General features: G+C 43.5%; 1 protein-coding gene, 1 non-coding gene and 1 pseudogene across 7 annotated transcripts in view; all 3 read right to left on the minus strand.

The window, feature by feature from the left end:
* Nucleotides 1-18,476, minus strand: part of RBBP5 (RB binding protein 5, histone lysine methyltransferase complex subunit) — a 70,200-nt gene that overhangs the window by 20,066 nt on the left and 31,658 nt on the right. For 3 of the 6 annotated variants that reach the window (XM_083172984.1, XM_083172985.1, XM_083172988.1), the window contains exons 3-8: nucleotides 13,780-13,805; nucleotides 12,417-12,589; nucleotides 11,952-12,092; nucleotides 10,983-11,145; nucleotides 10,783-10,892; nucleotides 429-548 (exon numbers count right to left, since the gene is read on the minus strand). In XM_083172984.1, coding sequence (XP_083029110.1) covers nucleotides 429-548; nucleotides 10,783-10,892; nucleotides 10,983-11,145; nucleotides 11,952-12,092; nucleotides 12,417-12,559 — 677 coding nt within the window. In that variant the 5' untranslated portion in view covers nucleotides 12,560-12,589; nucleotides 13,780-13,805. Of the gene's footprint in view, nucleotides 1-428; nucleotides 549-10,782; nucleotides 10,893-10,982; nucleotides 11,146-11,951; nucleotides 12,093-12,416; nucleotides 12,590-13,779; nucleotides 13,806-16,006; nucleotides 16,231-18,476 lie in introns of those variants that run through there. The other 3 variants (XM_083172987.1, XM_083172986.1, XM_083172989.1) reach the window with 2 other exon arrangements.
* On the minus strand, nucleotides 7,341-7,458 carry LOC146061935 (5S ribosomal RNA; annotated as a pseudogene).
* LOC146061505 (5S ribosomal RNA) lies at nucleotides 8,379-8,497 on the minus strand. The gene has a single exon (XR_014470993.1). It is a non-coding gene; the product is annotated as a 5S ribosomal RNA (ribosomal RNA).

Below are 18,476 nucleotides of genomic sequence, written 5' to 3' on the forward strand. Positions count from 1 at the left end.
TGTCTTATATATTTCAAATGTAACATGCCAACACGTGTTAGCCACGCCCCCAATTCATTACCGGGAGGAGGGGGGGGCGCGAAATATGCCCTTGCTCCGGGCACCATGGAGCCTAGCTACACCGCTGTCAGCAAGATGGAGTCGCGACCCCATACTGAGAAGGTCAGGACCCACAATTTGAGTACTGCGGTGATGGGCAAAATAGACTCTAAAGCGGATTTGCTCCACTTATTCAGAGTGCTTATGGAGTTGTGCGTACGGTATGTTTACACTTCCAAGATTATGAACACATTATCTACCAGTGTCTGGTGGTGCGCTGGTTGGTCACAAACTGACATAATATTTCTTGCAGAGAGGAAACGTTACTGTTGGTGAATGAACACTCTATAAAATCACCTAATCACAATAGAGACAAATAAAATCAGTACCTGTTCACCAGATCCTGAAGTTTCTGCATGGGTTCTGGCTCCCCATCTCGCCCACAGGTCAATATCTCTCGGCCGTCGTATACTCGAATTATTCTATCTGCGGTGTTTATCAGGAAACAGCTGCACAGAACAATAGTCACGCACATTATTAATGATCGCTATTCTTAGAAACATTGAAAATAGAATAAAAAGAACAGTTTACTGTTTCAGTTAAATAGATACCAAGGCATTGACCATTTACCTGTAAGGGGAGGTGGTATGAGGCTTTGGGGGAAATTTACTAAGATGGGAGTTATATGATGGAATGTTGCTATGGGCAACCAAATAATTTCTATTACTGTATCTTCAGGAAGGTGCTAAATAAAGAAGAAATCTATTCTTTTCACTTATGAGTCGACATGTGCCGAAAGGCGGTATTTCATGCCCTACCATCCACTAGGGCATGGTGGGAGAATAAAATAGTGTGCCAGTGTAGCGAGGCACCGTGCCCAAAGCATATGAAGGGATGCTGAGCTCCGATACAGTGTTCACACCGACTGTTGACATTCTGGTGAAAAACCCCATGTCAACCTTTTGACTGATGACATGTTGATCTTGGGCTTCCAGCCCTGTGCATCTCTCTGAGAGGAAAATTTATTAAGATGGGAGTTCTATTGAAGATGGGACATTGCCCATAGCAACCAATCAGTTTCTATTATCTTCTAGAAGGTGCTAAATAAGCAGTATAATCTGCTATGGGGAACACCCCATCTTCAAGAGAACTCTCATCTTAGTAAAGTTACCAGAAAATGAATAAACACCTTTGCATTCTGAGTAAAGAATCTATATTGTATACTATATAGTACAACTTTCAGATGTCAAGATTCAATACTGGATTTCTAGAAGTTAATAATCTAGTGGACCCTAGTGTATACGCTGTCTCTTTGCCTGCAGTCAAGAGATTCTAACTTGACCAAGAGACTGTCCAAAAAATCAAATGATCATCACCCCTCTGACTCCAAAATAGCACCCATGACTGCGCTCAAAACTGAAAATGGTGTGACTGGACCCTAAGTCTAATGCTGGGTACACACCAAAACGATTTGGATTGCATGCAAATCGTGCAATCCGATTGCATATCATCCGATCCCGATCCGATCACACCTGTATTCAGATGAATGGATCTTATACTTCTGATCTCTTTGAGAAAGCCGCTGACAGCAAGTAGCAGGCGGGGAAACGCGTCAGTACTAAGGAAGCATCAGAAATCTTTCCACCTTCCATCAGCATTACAAGCACCAGCAAAAACCTGAAGGGGACACGGTACACATCATCCAGATAAAGCTGTAGGATCCTGGTGATTCGGCACCAGCAGCTGGGAAATAAGTGTTAATTTCAACGTGTCAACACCTCAGGTACTATGCTATTGATGTCTGGCCAGACATAAAAGGACTGCCTTTATTAACCCCTTTTCTGTCGGAATAACCCCACTAACCCTTGCATCAATTAAAGACCTGCAGTGTACTGCAGTATACTAATACCACTAATTAAAGTGTCTGCAGGCTAAAAAAAAACACTGCTTGACTAACATTGCATGAGTGCATTTCAATCTATGCCTTTAACCCCTTCCCGACATTTGACGTATATTATATATACGTCATGGCCGGGAAGTACTTCCCGACACATGACGTATATATACGTCATGACTTTAAATTGCCACCCCGTCTCGAGACGAGGTGGCAGAGGGACATCCTCCCTCATTGCCCAGGGGGGGCAGCGATGCCTCCCGTCTTGGGCGATCGCTGCTATTGGCTGTTAAAAAGTGAATAGCCAAAAGTAGCGTTGAAATGCATGTAGTGTAAAATTTAGACTCTGCTGCCCCCTAGCGTCCAAAAAAAATAAAGGCGGTTTAAATAATGATTTAAAAATAAAGAATAGATATGGTCTTTGTTAGTTATTAACTATTTTGAGTGATATGATTATTTGTCTCACAAGCAGAAAATGGAACATTTTGCAAATAGCAAAATGTTCCATTTTTTCACGACACTGGTATTTTTCCCCAAAAAAACAAAAAACTGTATCAACCAAATTTCACCACTAATTTAAAGTACAATGTGTCACGGGAAAACAATCTCAAAATCACTGGGATAAGTAAAAGCAAAAAAAAGTTATACCCACTTAAGTGATACATGTCAGATTTTAAAAAAATGGCTGTCAGGAAGGCAAAAACTGGCTGCGTCAGGAAGGGGTTAAAGGATCAATTGGGCTTTACATCAATACCGGTAGTTTAAAATTGTCGACAGAAAAAGGCTAACTATGATATATGATCTATTTAATATGTATTTTTATATAAAAAATATTTTAAATTAAATGAATTGTATCTTGTACATATAATTAAAAACAGGAATTTTGGTCTTACCTGTTAATTCTGTTTTTCTGAAGCCATGGTGGATCACTGGTACCATGGGATATTCTAGGTCCTCCAGACCGGGCACCAAGGAGTTAAACTTCTGAGAGTGCAGCTGGGCTGGCCTCCTTAATACCCTGCCCTGCCCCAGGCTAATCAGTTTACTTACTACCAAAGCCCAAGGAACAGGAAAAGGCGAAGCCGACCCACACACACATACACCCCAACACCAGAGTCTTGAAGAAACAAGACAGAGAGACACTCAAACACAGTAGATAAGAGCGAAGGGTGGGCGCCCAGTGATCCACCATGGCTTCAGAAAAACAGAATTAACAGGTAAGACCAAAATTCCTGTTTTTTCCTTCAGCCTATGGTGGACCACTGGTACCATGGGACGTCCTAAAGCAGTCCCTCAAGGGTGGGAACGCTCCCTAACTGCACTGAGGACTCCTCTGCCAAATGCTGCATCAGCAGTGGCGAAGGAATCAAACCTGTAAAAACAGATAAACGTATGTACAGAAAACCAGGTAGCTTCTCTGCAAATCTGCACAGCAGAAGCACCCCGGCCCGCCGCCCAGGACGATACTACCGAGCTGAGTAGAATGGGCTCTAACGGAGACCGGAACTGGCTTACACGAGAAAAGATAGGCTTGACGAATGGCCGTTATAAACAGTCCATTGCAAGATGGATCAGAGGCTGGCCAGCCTCTCTTACGCCCATCATAAACAAAGAATACGTTTTTCGGAGAGCCTTGGTTCTCCGAACATAAAGGCGTAATGCACGCACAACATCTAAAGTAACTAAATCCGAATCCTCGGAAGAAGAATTAGAAGGCAAAAAAGCCAGGACAACAATCTCCTGGTTCAAGTGGAAACTGGATACCACTTTTAGGAAGATAGTCCAAACGAGTACGGAGTACTGCCTGGTCTTCGTGGATAACTAGAAAAGGTGTCTTAACTGATAAAACACCTAGGTCCGAAACCCTCCGAGCCGAAGCGATGGCCAGGAGAAAAACAGTCTTCCACGTCAACCAATGCAAAGCGGCCTCCGCCAAAGGCTCATACGGAGCCTTCTGTAAAGCCCTGAGAACAATGATCAAATCCCAAGGGTGAACTGGGGAAACATAAGGAGGCTGCAAGTGTAAACCACCCTGCAGGAAAGTCTTAACCGCAGAAGACTGAGCAATCCTCTTATGAAATAAAACAGAAAAAGGCGGATACCTGGACCTTTAAGGATGCCAGACGCAATCCATCTGGTCAATAACCCTGACAAAGAATATTGCCTAGGAGGCAAATAACACATTAAACACCGGGCAAAATAAGTCCGCCACACTCGGTGGTAAACTCTAACTGTAGACCGTTTACGAGTAGAAATCATAGTATGAATAACTTGGTCTGAAATCCTCTAGCCTTTAAGACCGGACGCTCAACCGCCATGCCATCAAATTTAGACGGGGAAGGTCTGGATGAAGACAGGGGCCTTGCGTGAGTAAGTCTGGCCGTAGAGGTAGACGCCACTGGGGGGTGCTGGAGAGATCCTTGAGATCTGTGAACCACGCTCGCTTTGGCCAGTTGGGTGCAACCAGAATGGCTATTACCCTTTCCACCTGAATCTTCTCTGAAACAGGGCAATCGGAGGAAAGAGATACACCACGGAACCACCAGTGCGCCTATTAGAAATGCACCGGGTCTCTTGTGGGTGCTCGTAACAAAGAACCTTGTGGTTTTGCCGTGAGGCCAACAGGTCGATCTGAGGCCAAACCCACCGCACCACCAACTGGTGAAATACCTCTGAATGGAGGGAAGGCGCATGCAAGGTGAATTGAGACTGTCCTTAGATATAGGAACATCCGCACTAAGTCCTGAACAGACTCTCTCTCTTGTCCTGGGGAGGAAAACCTGTTGCGACGAGGTATCCAGAAGGGTACCCAGGAGAATCATGTGCTGGGAGGGAATCATGCTGGACTTACGCCAGTTGATGAACCATCTGTATCCCTGTAAGATTGACATGTTCCTGGAGACTGGCCTGAGAGTTTACCATTGGAGAATATCGCCCAGTTATGTCAGGATTCAAATCCCTTGCAGTCGCAAATGGGCTGTCATCACTGTCATCTCCCTAGTGATCACACAAATTGTGATGAAGTGACCAAAAAGGCAAAACTCTGAGATTTCTCTGAACAGTGCACCTGAGGAATTTGTGATGGTCATCACGAATGGCGATATGCAGGTATGCATCCTGCACATGCAAGGAGGCCATTACCAGGAACAGGGTGTAATAGAACCTGGTGCCCTGTTGATATAAAGGGACCGATATTACAACCCCCGCCGTGAAGAGGGAGCGAACGGCCCTGAGGAGAGCAGTAGCCCTGTCAATGTCTACAGGCAGACTTGTTGAAAAAGAATTGCCTGGGAATGTACCCTTTGAAAACAGAAGAGTAGATTCTGTTGATCGATGTGTCCGATGCGGTTTGCTGTTAAGCCCCATGGTGAGAACAAACCCAGTCAGGCAGATGGTTTGTACTTCTGCTCTGGGGCCTGCCCAGTCTAGCAAAATTACCTCATCCTAGGCTTTGGGACCGCTGAGGGTAATAAGGCAGTTTTTGGAAGCTGTCCTATTTAGGTATTGGCCACACGAGTACTGTCCACGAGGACTATAAGATCTGAACATTTTGTTCCGGATTTTAGCTCTTCAGACAAGGTACAGTTGGAGCCTCTCTCAACTTTGTTGCTTAGGTCATGGCACAACATGGCCAGCCCTGGCTATCCTATTGTTCTCAGCAGAAATACAATACATAGAACAATACAGTAGAGGATTAGCATAGTAATCCCATTACTCACTTAATCCTATTAACAGGTTAAATGAGGAGGGCTACATCTGTATGTCAAAAGTAAGGCCAATGAAACTCATGCAGAAGCAAATGCAGGGCATAGAACTGCTCCCGAATTTGCATAGATAGAAAATTGGAACAATTCCATAAATCTATCCGTAGGTTCCTTAAGGGACTTTACCAGACGTGCAACATGGGCATCGACTGGTGGTAAGTTTTCAAACCTTTCCTTTTCCTTCCTCACAAGGTTAAAAGGAAAAAACACCTAGTCAAGAGAAAGTTCTTGGTACAGTAGGATGTGCCCAGGTCTCCTCACTAAAGAGCTTTCCTAGCTGTGGAGACGTGAAAACGGACAGGTCCTTCCTTTGAATAAAGGAGGCTGTACTGTAGGCTGAGGGTCTGGCTTAGGTAAGGACAAGCCCATACTAACGCAGTAACGCTGGTCAGGGACATTTTTCAGTGTCTGACTTTGGAGAAATTTCTGATGCAAAGCAGAAATCCTCTGATTGTGAGTCATCAGACTGCAAAATTTGGCAAGTGAGCAGAAGCTAAGGATTTACGCTTAGCAGATTAGCTCAGATTGTTGCATGGATGCAGAAACCTGCACTAAATCCTGCACATACCAGGATAAGCCATGAATTCATGCTGTTTTTCCCTTGCTTTGAAACCACAAGCCCCAACATGCTGAGACATGTAGTTACACAGTAGCTGGAGAGCCATGGTTAGGTCAGGACTGTGCTAGAGGGTGGTTCCGAACCGTGGAACTCACAATCAATGCCAGTAATGAGAGCAGATACTAAACCACCAGGCTACGCATCTGATTGTTGTGTTACAGCAACATGAGGCGCTGTAGAGGCCACTGTGAAGCAGCTCCACTTTGGCTCAGCTGAACCTTTTACAGTAGCAAGTGGCAGTAGAGCCACAGAGCAGCTGTCACACATGCCTGTGTAATCCTGTACTGCACAGGTAAAAAACCTGGCACTCTGCAGGTATAAATATGCCGCATCCTTTTGGGGGGATGGGGCCTTTAGAAGACATAGTGACCCTTGTAGAACAAGAGGGCCGATATGTACACTCACACCGAGAAAATGCACGCACACACTTACAAGTAAGTGAACAGTGGGGCAACAAGACACTGAAAAGGATAACTATCTATATGGAATAAATAGTTAAAACTACTGCACTGTGAGTTCACCACAGAAGTAGCTGCTGTTTAGGTAAACAGAGGTACTTAACATGGAATGTGTATAATACAATGAAACACCTTAAATTGACATGCAGTATAAACTGGCAGCCAATATATATACCAAAAAGTGGCAGAAGTAAAAAAAAAATATTTTTTAAATTTTTTTTTTTTAAAGATGAAAAATCGTCCGATTTCTATTGATAATCAGATGATATCGATCGGATGCGTGTCCCACGGATCCTCTGATCTTAAGCAATAAAACACATTCTAGAGCAGTAATCCTAGATAGTGTCTGGAAAACAGAAAGTGAAACTAACACTCTGTTCCCAGCTACCAAACACCATGAAGTGAGGTAGGGGACATGTACACCGACACTAGGACAGTGTTGGTATTGGGTAGTAGTAACCTTCCTCTATCACTCTCTCTCTATCACACTAATCACCCTGAGGTGAGGTAGCTGTGCATGACATAGGCTGTGACAGGCAGCTCCACACTCCTCTGCTATAATGCCAAACCCACAGCACCTGGTGTGCACATGTGGTCTCCCACTCAGTACTAACCAGGCCCCACACTGCTCAGCTGCCAAGATCAGATGAAATTAGGTCTATCCAGTGTGGTATGGCTGTAGGTCTGGGAGAATGAGAGGAGAGAGGGAGAAAATGGGAGCCCTGTGGCAGAAAGCCCCTGAAGGGAACTGTCTACAGGGTTGTGGAGACAAAAATCACACACAGCCTTAATTAGGACAGTGGGTAATGACAGGCACTACACTAATTGGAAGAGACACAAACATAAGATAAGTGTCTCTGTTATCTGCTTCTGTGAGCCTACCACAGTAGTAATAAACTGTAAAGTAACAGAGTATACTAAATAAAAGCACAGATAACCTCAATTAGTGAGAAAAAATAGGGTAAAAATTAACCCCTATATAGGCATCTATTCTCAACAACCAGCACCATGAGGTGAGGAAGGAGGAATATGCAACCTGACACCAGGACAGTGCAGGACAGGGAGGCATAACACTCAGCGCCAGCAGTCTCTCCTTCAAGTCTCCCTCCATGCAGCATGCAGGATAGGCAGTGTCTGACTAACACTCTGGCACACCTGTTTGAAACAGGCACCAGACGGAAGGAGAGAGGCGGGAGTGATGTCAACCAGGCAGGAAATTTGAAACAAAGGACCTGCACTGGGGCTGGGGGTAGAGCTATGGGCTGCTCAAAAAAAAATAACCCCCTCCCGGAGCCTAACCAGGGCTATATGCCCATATAGGACCTGCAACAGGTCAGCCCTGGTGGCCTAGAGGGGAGACCGAAAGAACGGGACCCCGCTGCCGGGACCGCCGGCGTTGCCTCCTCCACCAGCGGTGGTCGCCGCTATAGGTATGCCGGAGCCCCACACCGGGACTCCGCTTACCTGACTGAAGCTTTCAGACGCTGCAGCGGCTCCCCCGATGCCTTGTGGAGATGCTGAGGCATCTGGCCATGGAGGTCAGAGACCCAGCACAGCGTGCTTCCTTCTGTTGCAGTGCACTGTGCACAGTGCCTGCAGCAGGCAACCTACAGCACCTGGTGTTCCCATGTGGTCTCCCACAAAAGTACTAACCAGGCCCAACACTGCTTAGCTGCCAAGTTCGGATGAGATTGGGCCTATTCAGTGTGGTATGGCTGTAGGTTGAAATAAAAGAAAAAATGAAGTTTAAAACCAGGGCTAAAACAGCCCTACTCCTACAAATGTGCCTGTTCCTGAGGCACCAAGAAAAAAACTGATTAGCCTGGGGCAGGGCAGGGTATTAAGGAGGCCAGCCCAGCTGCACTCTCAGAAGTTTAACTCCTTGGTGCCCGGTCTGGAGGACCTAGAATATCCCATGGTACCAGTGGTCCACCATAGGCTGAAGGAAAAAAGGTACTTGTTTCCTAGAATCGTGTACCTTAACTTAAGGTACACGATTACCCCCGATGGACCCGATTTCTTTTGAAATCAGGTTCATTTTGCCGGCAAAGGAAAAATCAGGTCCATCACGTCGGTCAGGTGCATTAACATGGCACGCGACGCGATGCACCCGATTTTGCCATAGGGTTCAATGTTAAAATATTTGTAACATTGTAATCGGGAAAAAAATGGCAAATGGGCCAATATGGCCCATTTCTCATTGTATATAACCCCCCCCCCCCCCCATTGTGAGCGTCACTCCACGATTGACGGCAACCCGAAGCGTGGCGAGCAAAGCGAGCCCGAGAGGGGGCACTGGTACGCGTCCTCCGACCTTTTCATACCCCTACTATCCACTTCGGCGTGGAGTTGAGAATATAAAGTGTGGCGAGCGGACGCGTATACCTGTGAAGTTATACGCGTCCGCTCGCTGCGCTCTCCACACTTTATATTCTCAACTCCACGCCGACGTGGATAGTAGGGGTATGAAAAGGTCGGAGGACGCGTACCGCCACCGCTCGCCACGCTTCGGGTTGGCGTCAATCGTGGGGTGCCGTTGAGGGGGTTAAAATTGGGGTCTGGGGAGAATTTTACATTGAATCCAATGTAAAATAGGGTCCCAGGGACCCTATTCACATTTCAATCAATGTAAAAATCGGGACCATCGCATGCGATGCGATCAATGCGACCGACCCGATCAACATCGGTGTGGCCGTTCTAGGAAACAAGTACCAAATTAAATTTAACTGTGTTAAATATCAATTTGACCTCTGCGCAGTTTTTGCTTTGTACTGTTTTCTTCTTATACAGATCCTACCTGCAGCAGGTAGGATCGGAATCGGATCCAACCAAACGATTTTGACCCAATCTGCATCCAATCAGTCTGAATTGGTTCCAGATTGATGGGATTGTGCCCAAATAGTTTTGGTGTGTACCCAGCATAAGAAGGCATTGGTGAACTCCCAATTTGGGACATGCAAGCAAACATCCTTGACACACATAGATACCGTGGATTTGTCACAAGCCAAGACTGCACAGTCAATTCCTGTCTCCAGTTAGAACATATCCAAAACTGCATCGCTCAAATATTTAGATGCCTCCTGGATGCGTTCCGCTAAGGGTGCCAATTAAGACCAAGATTTCATTAGGGGAATTCCATTTAGTTTGAATTTGCTAAGCAAGCTCTGAATATATTTCATCTGCTGTGAATACAGGACGAGCAGATTTCTGCCCGCATCATTCTATGGTGCAAGCAGAAATCAACACAAACTAGCACATCATGGTAAGTCATGGTGTTACCACATGCACCAACAGCTTCGGAACTTAAGTGAGAAACTGCAAATAAGCTCTGGCAATAGTTGCGGTAAACTGCATCCCCTGATTTCAGTGGGTTTATGCAGGAGCACCAATTGTATAGCAAGGTCTTGAATGTTCCATTGCTACTTTCCTCAAATGCAGTTTGTTTGGAATAGGAATTAAGGTGTTCTTAGAGGATTGTACTTTATGGGCATCCGCTCTAAAGTTTAAGTCTGAAGCATGCCACTTATTCTCCCACTCTCCCCCATGTAATGGCAAGCTTAATTTACAGCATGAAATCACTCCAACTTGCATTTTTTTGTATGCAACCTTACGGGTGTGCTGCTGGCACAATGAAGGAAGTAACAGTCCAGTTAAAGGCCCTTATTCTGGTTCCCTCTCAGAGGCAAATTCCTTCTCAAATGGACAAAACCATGTGCACTGCAGGTGGGGCAGATGTAACATGTGCAGAGAGAATTAGATTTGGGTGACATTTTGTTTCTGTGCAGGGAAAATACAGATATAGATCTCAATTTGAAGTAAAACCCCACCCAAATGTAATTCTCTCTGCACAAATTAAATTTTCCCCACCTGCAGTGCACATGGTTTTGTCCATCTGAGAAGGAATTTGCATCTGAGAGACAACCAGAATAAGGTCCAAATACACACATAGAAAACTGTGTGGACCCAGACTTATAAGAACAATTATATTACTGAAAAGTCACCTCTTACCTGCCCTTCCGTGCAAATTCTATAGATTTGATAGCGGTGGTATTACTTGTCCCAGTTGTAACTCGGAAGGATGCCACCAAATCCTGAGTGTTTGTCTTTAGCACTAAGATCTGAATAAGATTTTATGGAAATACATTAAGTTTCCCATGATGAACAGCATTATGACATATTGAATAATCTTATTTTTTATATGTCCTTACTTTTCCCTTTGCATTTCCTGTATAGATATATTCTCCTCTTCGATCAAATGATGCTACAACATTAAGGTCCGAATCATCATCCACAGGTAGGACTACATGGCTGGAATCCGATAGTGTTAGCATAACAGGAGCAGATTTCATGGGACACACTAGAACTTTGTCTCTATAGAAATAAATAAATAAAATAAATAAAAACCCGGTGGGGAAAAAAAAAAAAAATGGGTGCTTTTTGTGCCCTAACCAATATTTTACCCATTGGAAGCCACTTCACATGGCTAAACCAGGTGCTTTTGGCCGCAAATAATGGGTGCCTGAGGCACTTACGAACAATCAGAGCAACATCTGAATTGATCCATCAGGCTCACATTACTTAAAGCCACAAAAACACACACAAAAAAACCCACAATTGAATCTTCCCTTTTGTATACAGCATATGGAACCTCCCTTCCCACAAGTGGTTTCCTTAAGTATTTTGATGCCAATGGATATTGAATAAAAAGGAGAATTCTGCTCAATGATGTTAAAGACTTTACTTTTAAATAATAACCTATTGTTAATTACGCCTCTAGTTAAAAGGATTTTAGAGATTGGGATGATGTCACACAAAAGACTTTGAAGTGGAAGAAGAGTTCCGATATTTACAGCCAGTGGGATGTTTAAAGACTACCCATCTAGAATGCAGCCTAACATATTGTAATTGCAGGAACTTGTAACCATATAGTCTGCAGCTTTTGGTTTCTCAAATTAAAATTAATTTAAGTCTTTCAGGAATACCGGTTCATGATTTAAATCGTCAATCTCCATTTTAAACAGTGCAAGTTAGGTTTCTGTTTTTTGTACACAAATTACTTATTTTAATTTTTACAATTTTATTCTCATATAGATGTGCAAAGCAATGCTCAGACTCACACTCATATTAGCAACAGCCCTGACAAACTGTAAAAATGATCTAAATAATGAATTACTTACTGATCACGGGGGTGAAACTGAACTTTTAGAATAGGAGAAGGGAATCGAAATCGCTGGTCACAGTCCCCAGACAGTACATCCCACAATGACACAATATTATCTGTAGAAGCGCTCACAAGTTTATGTCCATCTCTACTCCAACTGTAAGGTAAACCGCAAGCACATAGTAAGTTTAGTTTATAGAAAACCATACAGTAGCCCAGAGTTAAAAAATATCAGAGCACCAAAGATTATTCAGCAGGGACAGGTAGCTGCTATATGTGGCCAATATGATATAAACAGTTAGCGGAGCTGATCATCGCTATGCAACAGTGATATTTATGCCTTTTCTCCCAACATCCATGGTGAATTTTAGCATTTCTTCAAATGTCCTTATACACAGGCACCAAAGGAGTAAATAAAACAACCTTATATTGCAAATAAAACAAAAGTCTGTTTATATTGACAGTCAAAGATATTACTCACCATAGCGAGCACACAGGATGAATATGTGCACTTAAAATCTTAGCAATGCCCCTCGTTAAGAAATCCCAAATGACAATGCGGCCATCATTGCAACCCACAGCAAGCAGAGTCCCCCACCTATTAAACGTGCAGGTGAGGGCCATACTAATGCAATCCAATGTGCCATCTGCTTCCTATAACAAAGCAAAATTATTAGGATACACAGATCTGCAATATTATTACTTATACCCCTTTCACACCAGAAATGCAGAGTCAAACCCGGGAATTAAATTCCAGGGACATTCCCGGGTTGGGACCCATTCACACATGCTTTCGAAGCAGGGACAACCCGGGTAGGCACCTTTCACACTGAACTCGGGATAACCCTGCATTTCTATGAGAATAGCATTGAAAATGGCCTTTTTTACGCTCACATTAGATTATTGATTATTAATAATTAAGACACAAAACATTTGTAGTGTTTCAGCCTCTTCCCCTCTAATGATTAATAGCTCTCTCACCTCCTCATTTGTCCAAGACATGGCACACATTGCAGGCTTTCAGGGGTTAAAATGAACTTCTGGGGTCTGTGGTGCCACAGAACATGCACACTGTCTCCCTGCATGCTGTATGCTGTCTCTGGGCATGTCTGTGAGTGTCCACCACAACAGATAGTTGCCCTGCTAGCAAATCAGGCATGTCCCTGCACCTTTCACACCAGCCAGTAACCCTGGAAGGACCCGGGAGCAACCCTGCTACCTAGCAGGGTTGAATTGTCGGCAAATTAACCTGGGAATTTGTCCCTGGAACCTTTCACACCAGAGCTAGTCCCGGGTTGTTCCCGGACCCAACCCGGGAATTTAGGCTGGTGTGAAAGGGGTATTATTTGACAGTTTTGTAGGTAATGGGGCTTTAACAAATCTGAAACATTGTGTAGAACAAACAGCTTCTTTTTTATATGAAATGCTTCTAACAAATGTACCATCCAGGCAGAGCCATAAGTTAAGAGAAAAATAGAAATCTACACAGGTGAAGTGGAATAAATATTTTTTTGGCAACACCTGTTGAAATATTGTGTATAAAATGACAAAATATGTTACTAAGGCTGAATCTCAACTGCTTATAGAACACAAATTAAATGTCATCACATTTATTATGGAGTGGAAACCTGCACTTTGTGGTCAGGGATGGGTAAGAAGCCTATGGAGGATAACATCAGAGAACATAGTCAATTTAATAGCAAGAATAAAAAAAACTGCTATCACAACTTGTTTAACAAGTTCCCATACTTTTACTATCATTAATAAAATGTAAGCAAAGATAGTTTGCTGAACATCAATGGGCCATTAATTTGTCACATACACAAAACATTATGTACACTCACCTCTGGGTAGTTCTGGCCAAAGGATTCTGAAACCGTAAAAAAAAAAAAAGTAATTTACACTATTAATTAAAGTTACATATCACAATAGAGCAGTATAGTTTCATAAGTGAAATGTTTAAATAGACAATAATCTGCGTTTGTAGCAAAATGTAAAAAAAATGTAAAACAACTTTCTTTATAAAGAATGTATGGTACTCTTTACCTAGAACGGCGCCTGCGATTAGCATCGCGGGCAAAAAATCGCGGCCATCGCATGTACATAAAAAAACGGGTGCGACACGATGCCCGCGATTTTCCCATAGGGATCAATGTTAAAAGTCAGATTGGACGCGATTTTACTGTTAAATGCCTCAATGCCCGCGATTTATACATAGGAAACAATGTTAAATGGGCCACAGAGCCCTAATAGTCCCCCTGAAGTCTTAAATGGCCCCCACAATTTTTAACGCCACCCCACGATCAACGTGAACCCGAAGCGTGGCGAGCGCAGCGAGCCCGCGAGGGGCGGAGGTACGCGTCCTCCGACCTTTTCATACCCCCACTATCCACGTCGGCGTGGAGTTGAGAATAGAATAGTGTGGCGAGCCCGAAGCGTGGCGAGTGCAGCGAGCCCTACGAGGGGACGCGGATACCTGTGAAGCCTGCGAAGGGACGCGTTTACCTGTGAAGGTATCCGCGTCCGCTCGCCACGCTTCGGGCTCGGTGGCTCGCTGCGCTCGCCACACTATTCTATTCTCAACTCCACGCCAACGTGGATAGTGGGGGTATGAAAAGGTCAGAGGACGCGTACCGCTGCGCTCGCCACGCTTCGGGTTCACGTTGATCGTGGGGTGGCGTTAAAAATTGTGGGGGTCATTTAAGACTTCAGGGGGACTATTAGGGCTCTGTGGCCCATTTAACATTGTTTCCTATGTATAAATCGCGGGCATTGAACACTAAAATCGCGTCCAATCTGACTTTTAACATTGATCCCTATGGGAAATCGCGCCCATCGCATCGCACCTGTTTTTTAGTGCATACGATGGTCGCCGTTCTAGGTAAAGAGTACCGAATGTATTAATAGCAGTCACAACGATTTAAAGGTTTTAGATTGTGACAGAACTTATTTTATATAATAAACTATATTCATTTATAGCACAGCAGAGTACAAATAAGTGAAAGAGCTGAGAAAGCTCACTCTGGCCGACTACACCAAACACAGCACATTTCACTATTTGAATAACTCTACTCTTCCTGGCATGGCAACTTCATTCCCAGAGAACACACACACAGCATAGTGGCAGAACATTATACACCCCTCTTAGATCTTGTATATTACACAACACTGGGAAAACTTCATGTGCTGTATAGAGTACTTAAGCAACCTTTGCACAAAACTGAGGCAGCACAAGTAAACCTGGGTACACTACACAGAGATCTGACAGATCAATCGTACACTCATACAATCTCCATTTAGTGGAGCTTAATCGGTCTCACTGCATAACTGTATGTTCAAGAATAACTAAAAGATGAGGTATTGTGCACATTTTACAATGTATACAGTCTGACAATCGACATACCAATAGTTTAAACCTAGTATATGTTATGTTGGGTACACACTACTAGTGGTTCTTAAACTTGCTTCTCGGTATACAAAACAGTTTATGTTTTCCAGGTCACCTGTTTATCTTTGTAATGTGATGGATGCACAGCATGTACTTCCTTCAGATGTATTCCACAGGATGGTGAGGTCAGGAATGATAGGGTGTCTACAATTGTAAAGCACAATGGAATCTGCTGCGCTATATAAGAAACTGTAAATAAAAATAGTGTGTGTGCAGCACAACAGATCCAGGCCTTACAATCTGACCACTGCAGGAGCGTTTGAAGCACTTTCTCAGCTAACACTCCTGAATACACACCTATACAATTATTGGGCCAATTATTGGCTGATCATCCAAATAATTATAAAGTGGGCATATGACAGTGCGGACTGGAAGGAACTACTGTATAGTGTGTACGAGCTACATGGCATCTTAAGTAGGCATTGTATGGCTTGTACCCAGTTGAAAGAATGCTGTTTAATGTTCAGACGGAATACTACACTACCCTTCCACAATGTACAGTATGAGCCGGCGGCGGCAGCAGTCGGGCACTTAAAACACAGTGCACTGCAGTGCTGACAGTACACACAGCAGAGCTTGCAGTCCCCTCTTTCATACATCCCGCTCCTTCCCTCGCCCCTTACCGAGCAGTTCAAGGTTCATGGCTCCGGTCTAATCAGGACCTCCGTCACCCGTACCCCGGTGCCGGGGGCCGACGTCTCCTGCACCGGGCACCGTTACTGCCAATTACGTAAAGGAGCGGGAGGGCTGTCGGGCACAGCTGCCAAACTGGCAAAGGCATGGACAGCTATCGATACAAAGCAGGCATAACAGAGACAGCCGGGGTCCTCGAAGCGGGTCCGAGGCTGTTAACTGTCCGTAGTAGGTAGTACAACATTACCCAGTGCAGAAAAGTTCCGCATACATCTGCGCTCTCGTCATAGACATTCAGTGCCAGCCAGACCCGACCAGCAATAATACCGGACTGCAAGCGAGTTGCCATACAAAGTGCATTTTTCGGTGGATAATATTCAGGGCTGGTGCATGCAAACTCATAACATGACTCGGATAAAATTATAACTCGATGCAGAAAAGGACATCCAATACACTGGAAACATACTGAAATGACATTTATTTATTTGCACTTTATCACTCTCCAAGGCTGCTTAGCACGTGTCTGAGAATAACTATTTTCTCGTGTAGTGTTCTGATCACAGCAACCACAATGTGTGAGCAGATAAATAATAATAAAATAAAGATGCAAACTGGAATATACTGGGTGTGATGAGTTTACTGATATGTTCCCTAGGAAAACGGGTAAAATAAAATGTAATAATAGAATTGAAAATATAAAATATACCCAAGGGTAATTATTAATAGTCTCATATAAGACTTCATTTTAATATAAATAAAATTATATTAATCCTCTCAACAAGCTTTCAAAGTTTGATATACACTACAAAGAAAATATTTAGAAAATAATTCTTGCTCTTTTTTGTTTATGTGATTTAACACCTAAATTACTTCAAGCCAAAAGAAACAAAAGGAAGCCTTCAGTCAACAGTACAAAAAAGCAACACACAAACACAATTAAAATAGCTTAAGCCACAATGAAATGTTAATTGCTGTAGAGTTAAGAGTTGTGCAGCATCAGCAACAGCATTTTATGTCAGACAGTCTGAATTAGGAGAAAGCAGTACTGGACCACTGCAGCCTTCAGAAGGGATTGGTATGAAATCCCGGCGGTCAAAATCTCGACGCCGAAATCACGACAAGGGGGGGACTATATCTTTAAGAGGCTCCTATACAGGTAATCCATTTCTCACTGATTAGCTGTGATGGAAGATAAGTGCAGTGCATATAAGAGCCCTTTGTGCTGACAGCAGGTAACTAAAATAGAGCCTAAGCAGCACAAAAGTTCTACATATTGGGGTCAATTCAATTCCTGGAGAACGAGGAGAAATCTGACAAAACTAGGTTGGTTCTGCTGTTTTGTTCCACAGTGCAATGCAAATAGCATTGTTGGGGGCACTTCAGTTGGAAAATACCAGTTCTTGGGACAAAATACCCGTAAGTGCTGGAATTCTCTGACATAGCAGAGTGATGATTTGAACAGCTCCGGAAGCTCCCTCCTGGCACTATTCACAGCGCTGTGAAAGGAAACATCTTATCTTCAAGATACAATCTGATTCAGAACAGAAGAATTTCCTTCATCTCATTCTCACTCCTGCACCAGGAGCTTAGAATTGGCCTCCTTGGATAAGGACATTTTGACCATTTTGATTGTTTGAAACATTCTGCAAGATATTCTATAGTGTGCTTTTGGATGACTGTACATGAAACAGAAAGTTACCCAGACAGAATCATACTAGATTTTTTGCTTTGCAATATACAGATCTTTCCTCCAAGTAGCTTTATACATAATCTGTGAGCACTCTATAGCACAGAGCGTCTTTGGGTCCAACTTTTTCTGTTATTCACAAAACGAAGAAAAAGCAGCTTCTGCTGATTATAATAATATGCATTATACCTATGGGCCTTATTCTAGTTCACTCTTTCTGACAAAATCCTTCTTAGAGGCACAAAACCATGTGCACTGCAGGGGGGCAGATGTAAAATGTGCAGAGAGAATTAGATTTTGGTGAGTTATTTTGTTTCTGTGCAGGGTAAATACTGACTGCTTTATTTTTACACTGCAGTATGGATCTCACTTTGAAGTAACACCCCACCCAAATCTAATTCTCTCTGCACGTTACATCTGCCCCACCTGCAGTGCACATGGTTTTGTCCATCTAAGAAGGATTTTGTTAGAAAGAGTGAACTAGAATAAGGCCCTATGTTCTGAGTAAGAAATTGAACGTGTAATGTAGTGTTTTGTATGCAGATACAACTGCAGCTGCACACAGAATAAAGATACGCCACATAATTTAATCAACAGAATCTTGCAAATAAGACACATGTTAATGGAAAAAGTTTCCAAAAAGACTAGAAGAGCTGTTTAACACAGAAGGATGCTAGCACATGGACACATCTGAAATGAACATGCTATTACATGTACGTGAGGTCATCCACCTATTTGCATGAGGTTTGGTGGAATATACACCACTTTGCTGG

The sequence above is a fragment of the Crinia signifera genome, chromosome 2 (assembly GCF_055691185.1).
Source record: "Crinia signifera chromosome 2, ASM5569118v1, whole genome shotgun sequence".
In the NCBI taxonomy this organism is placed as follows: domain Eukaryota; kingdom Metazoa; phylum Chordata; class Amphibia; order Anura; family Myobatrachidae; genus Crinia; species Crinia signifera.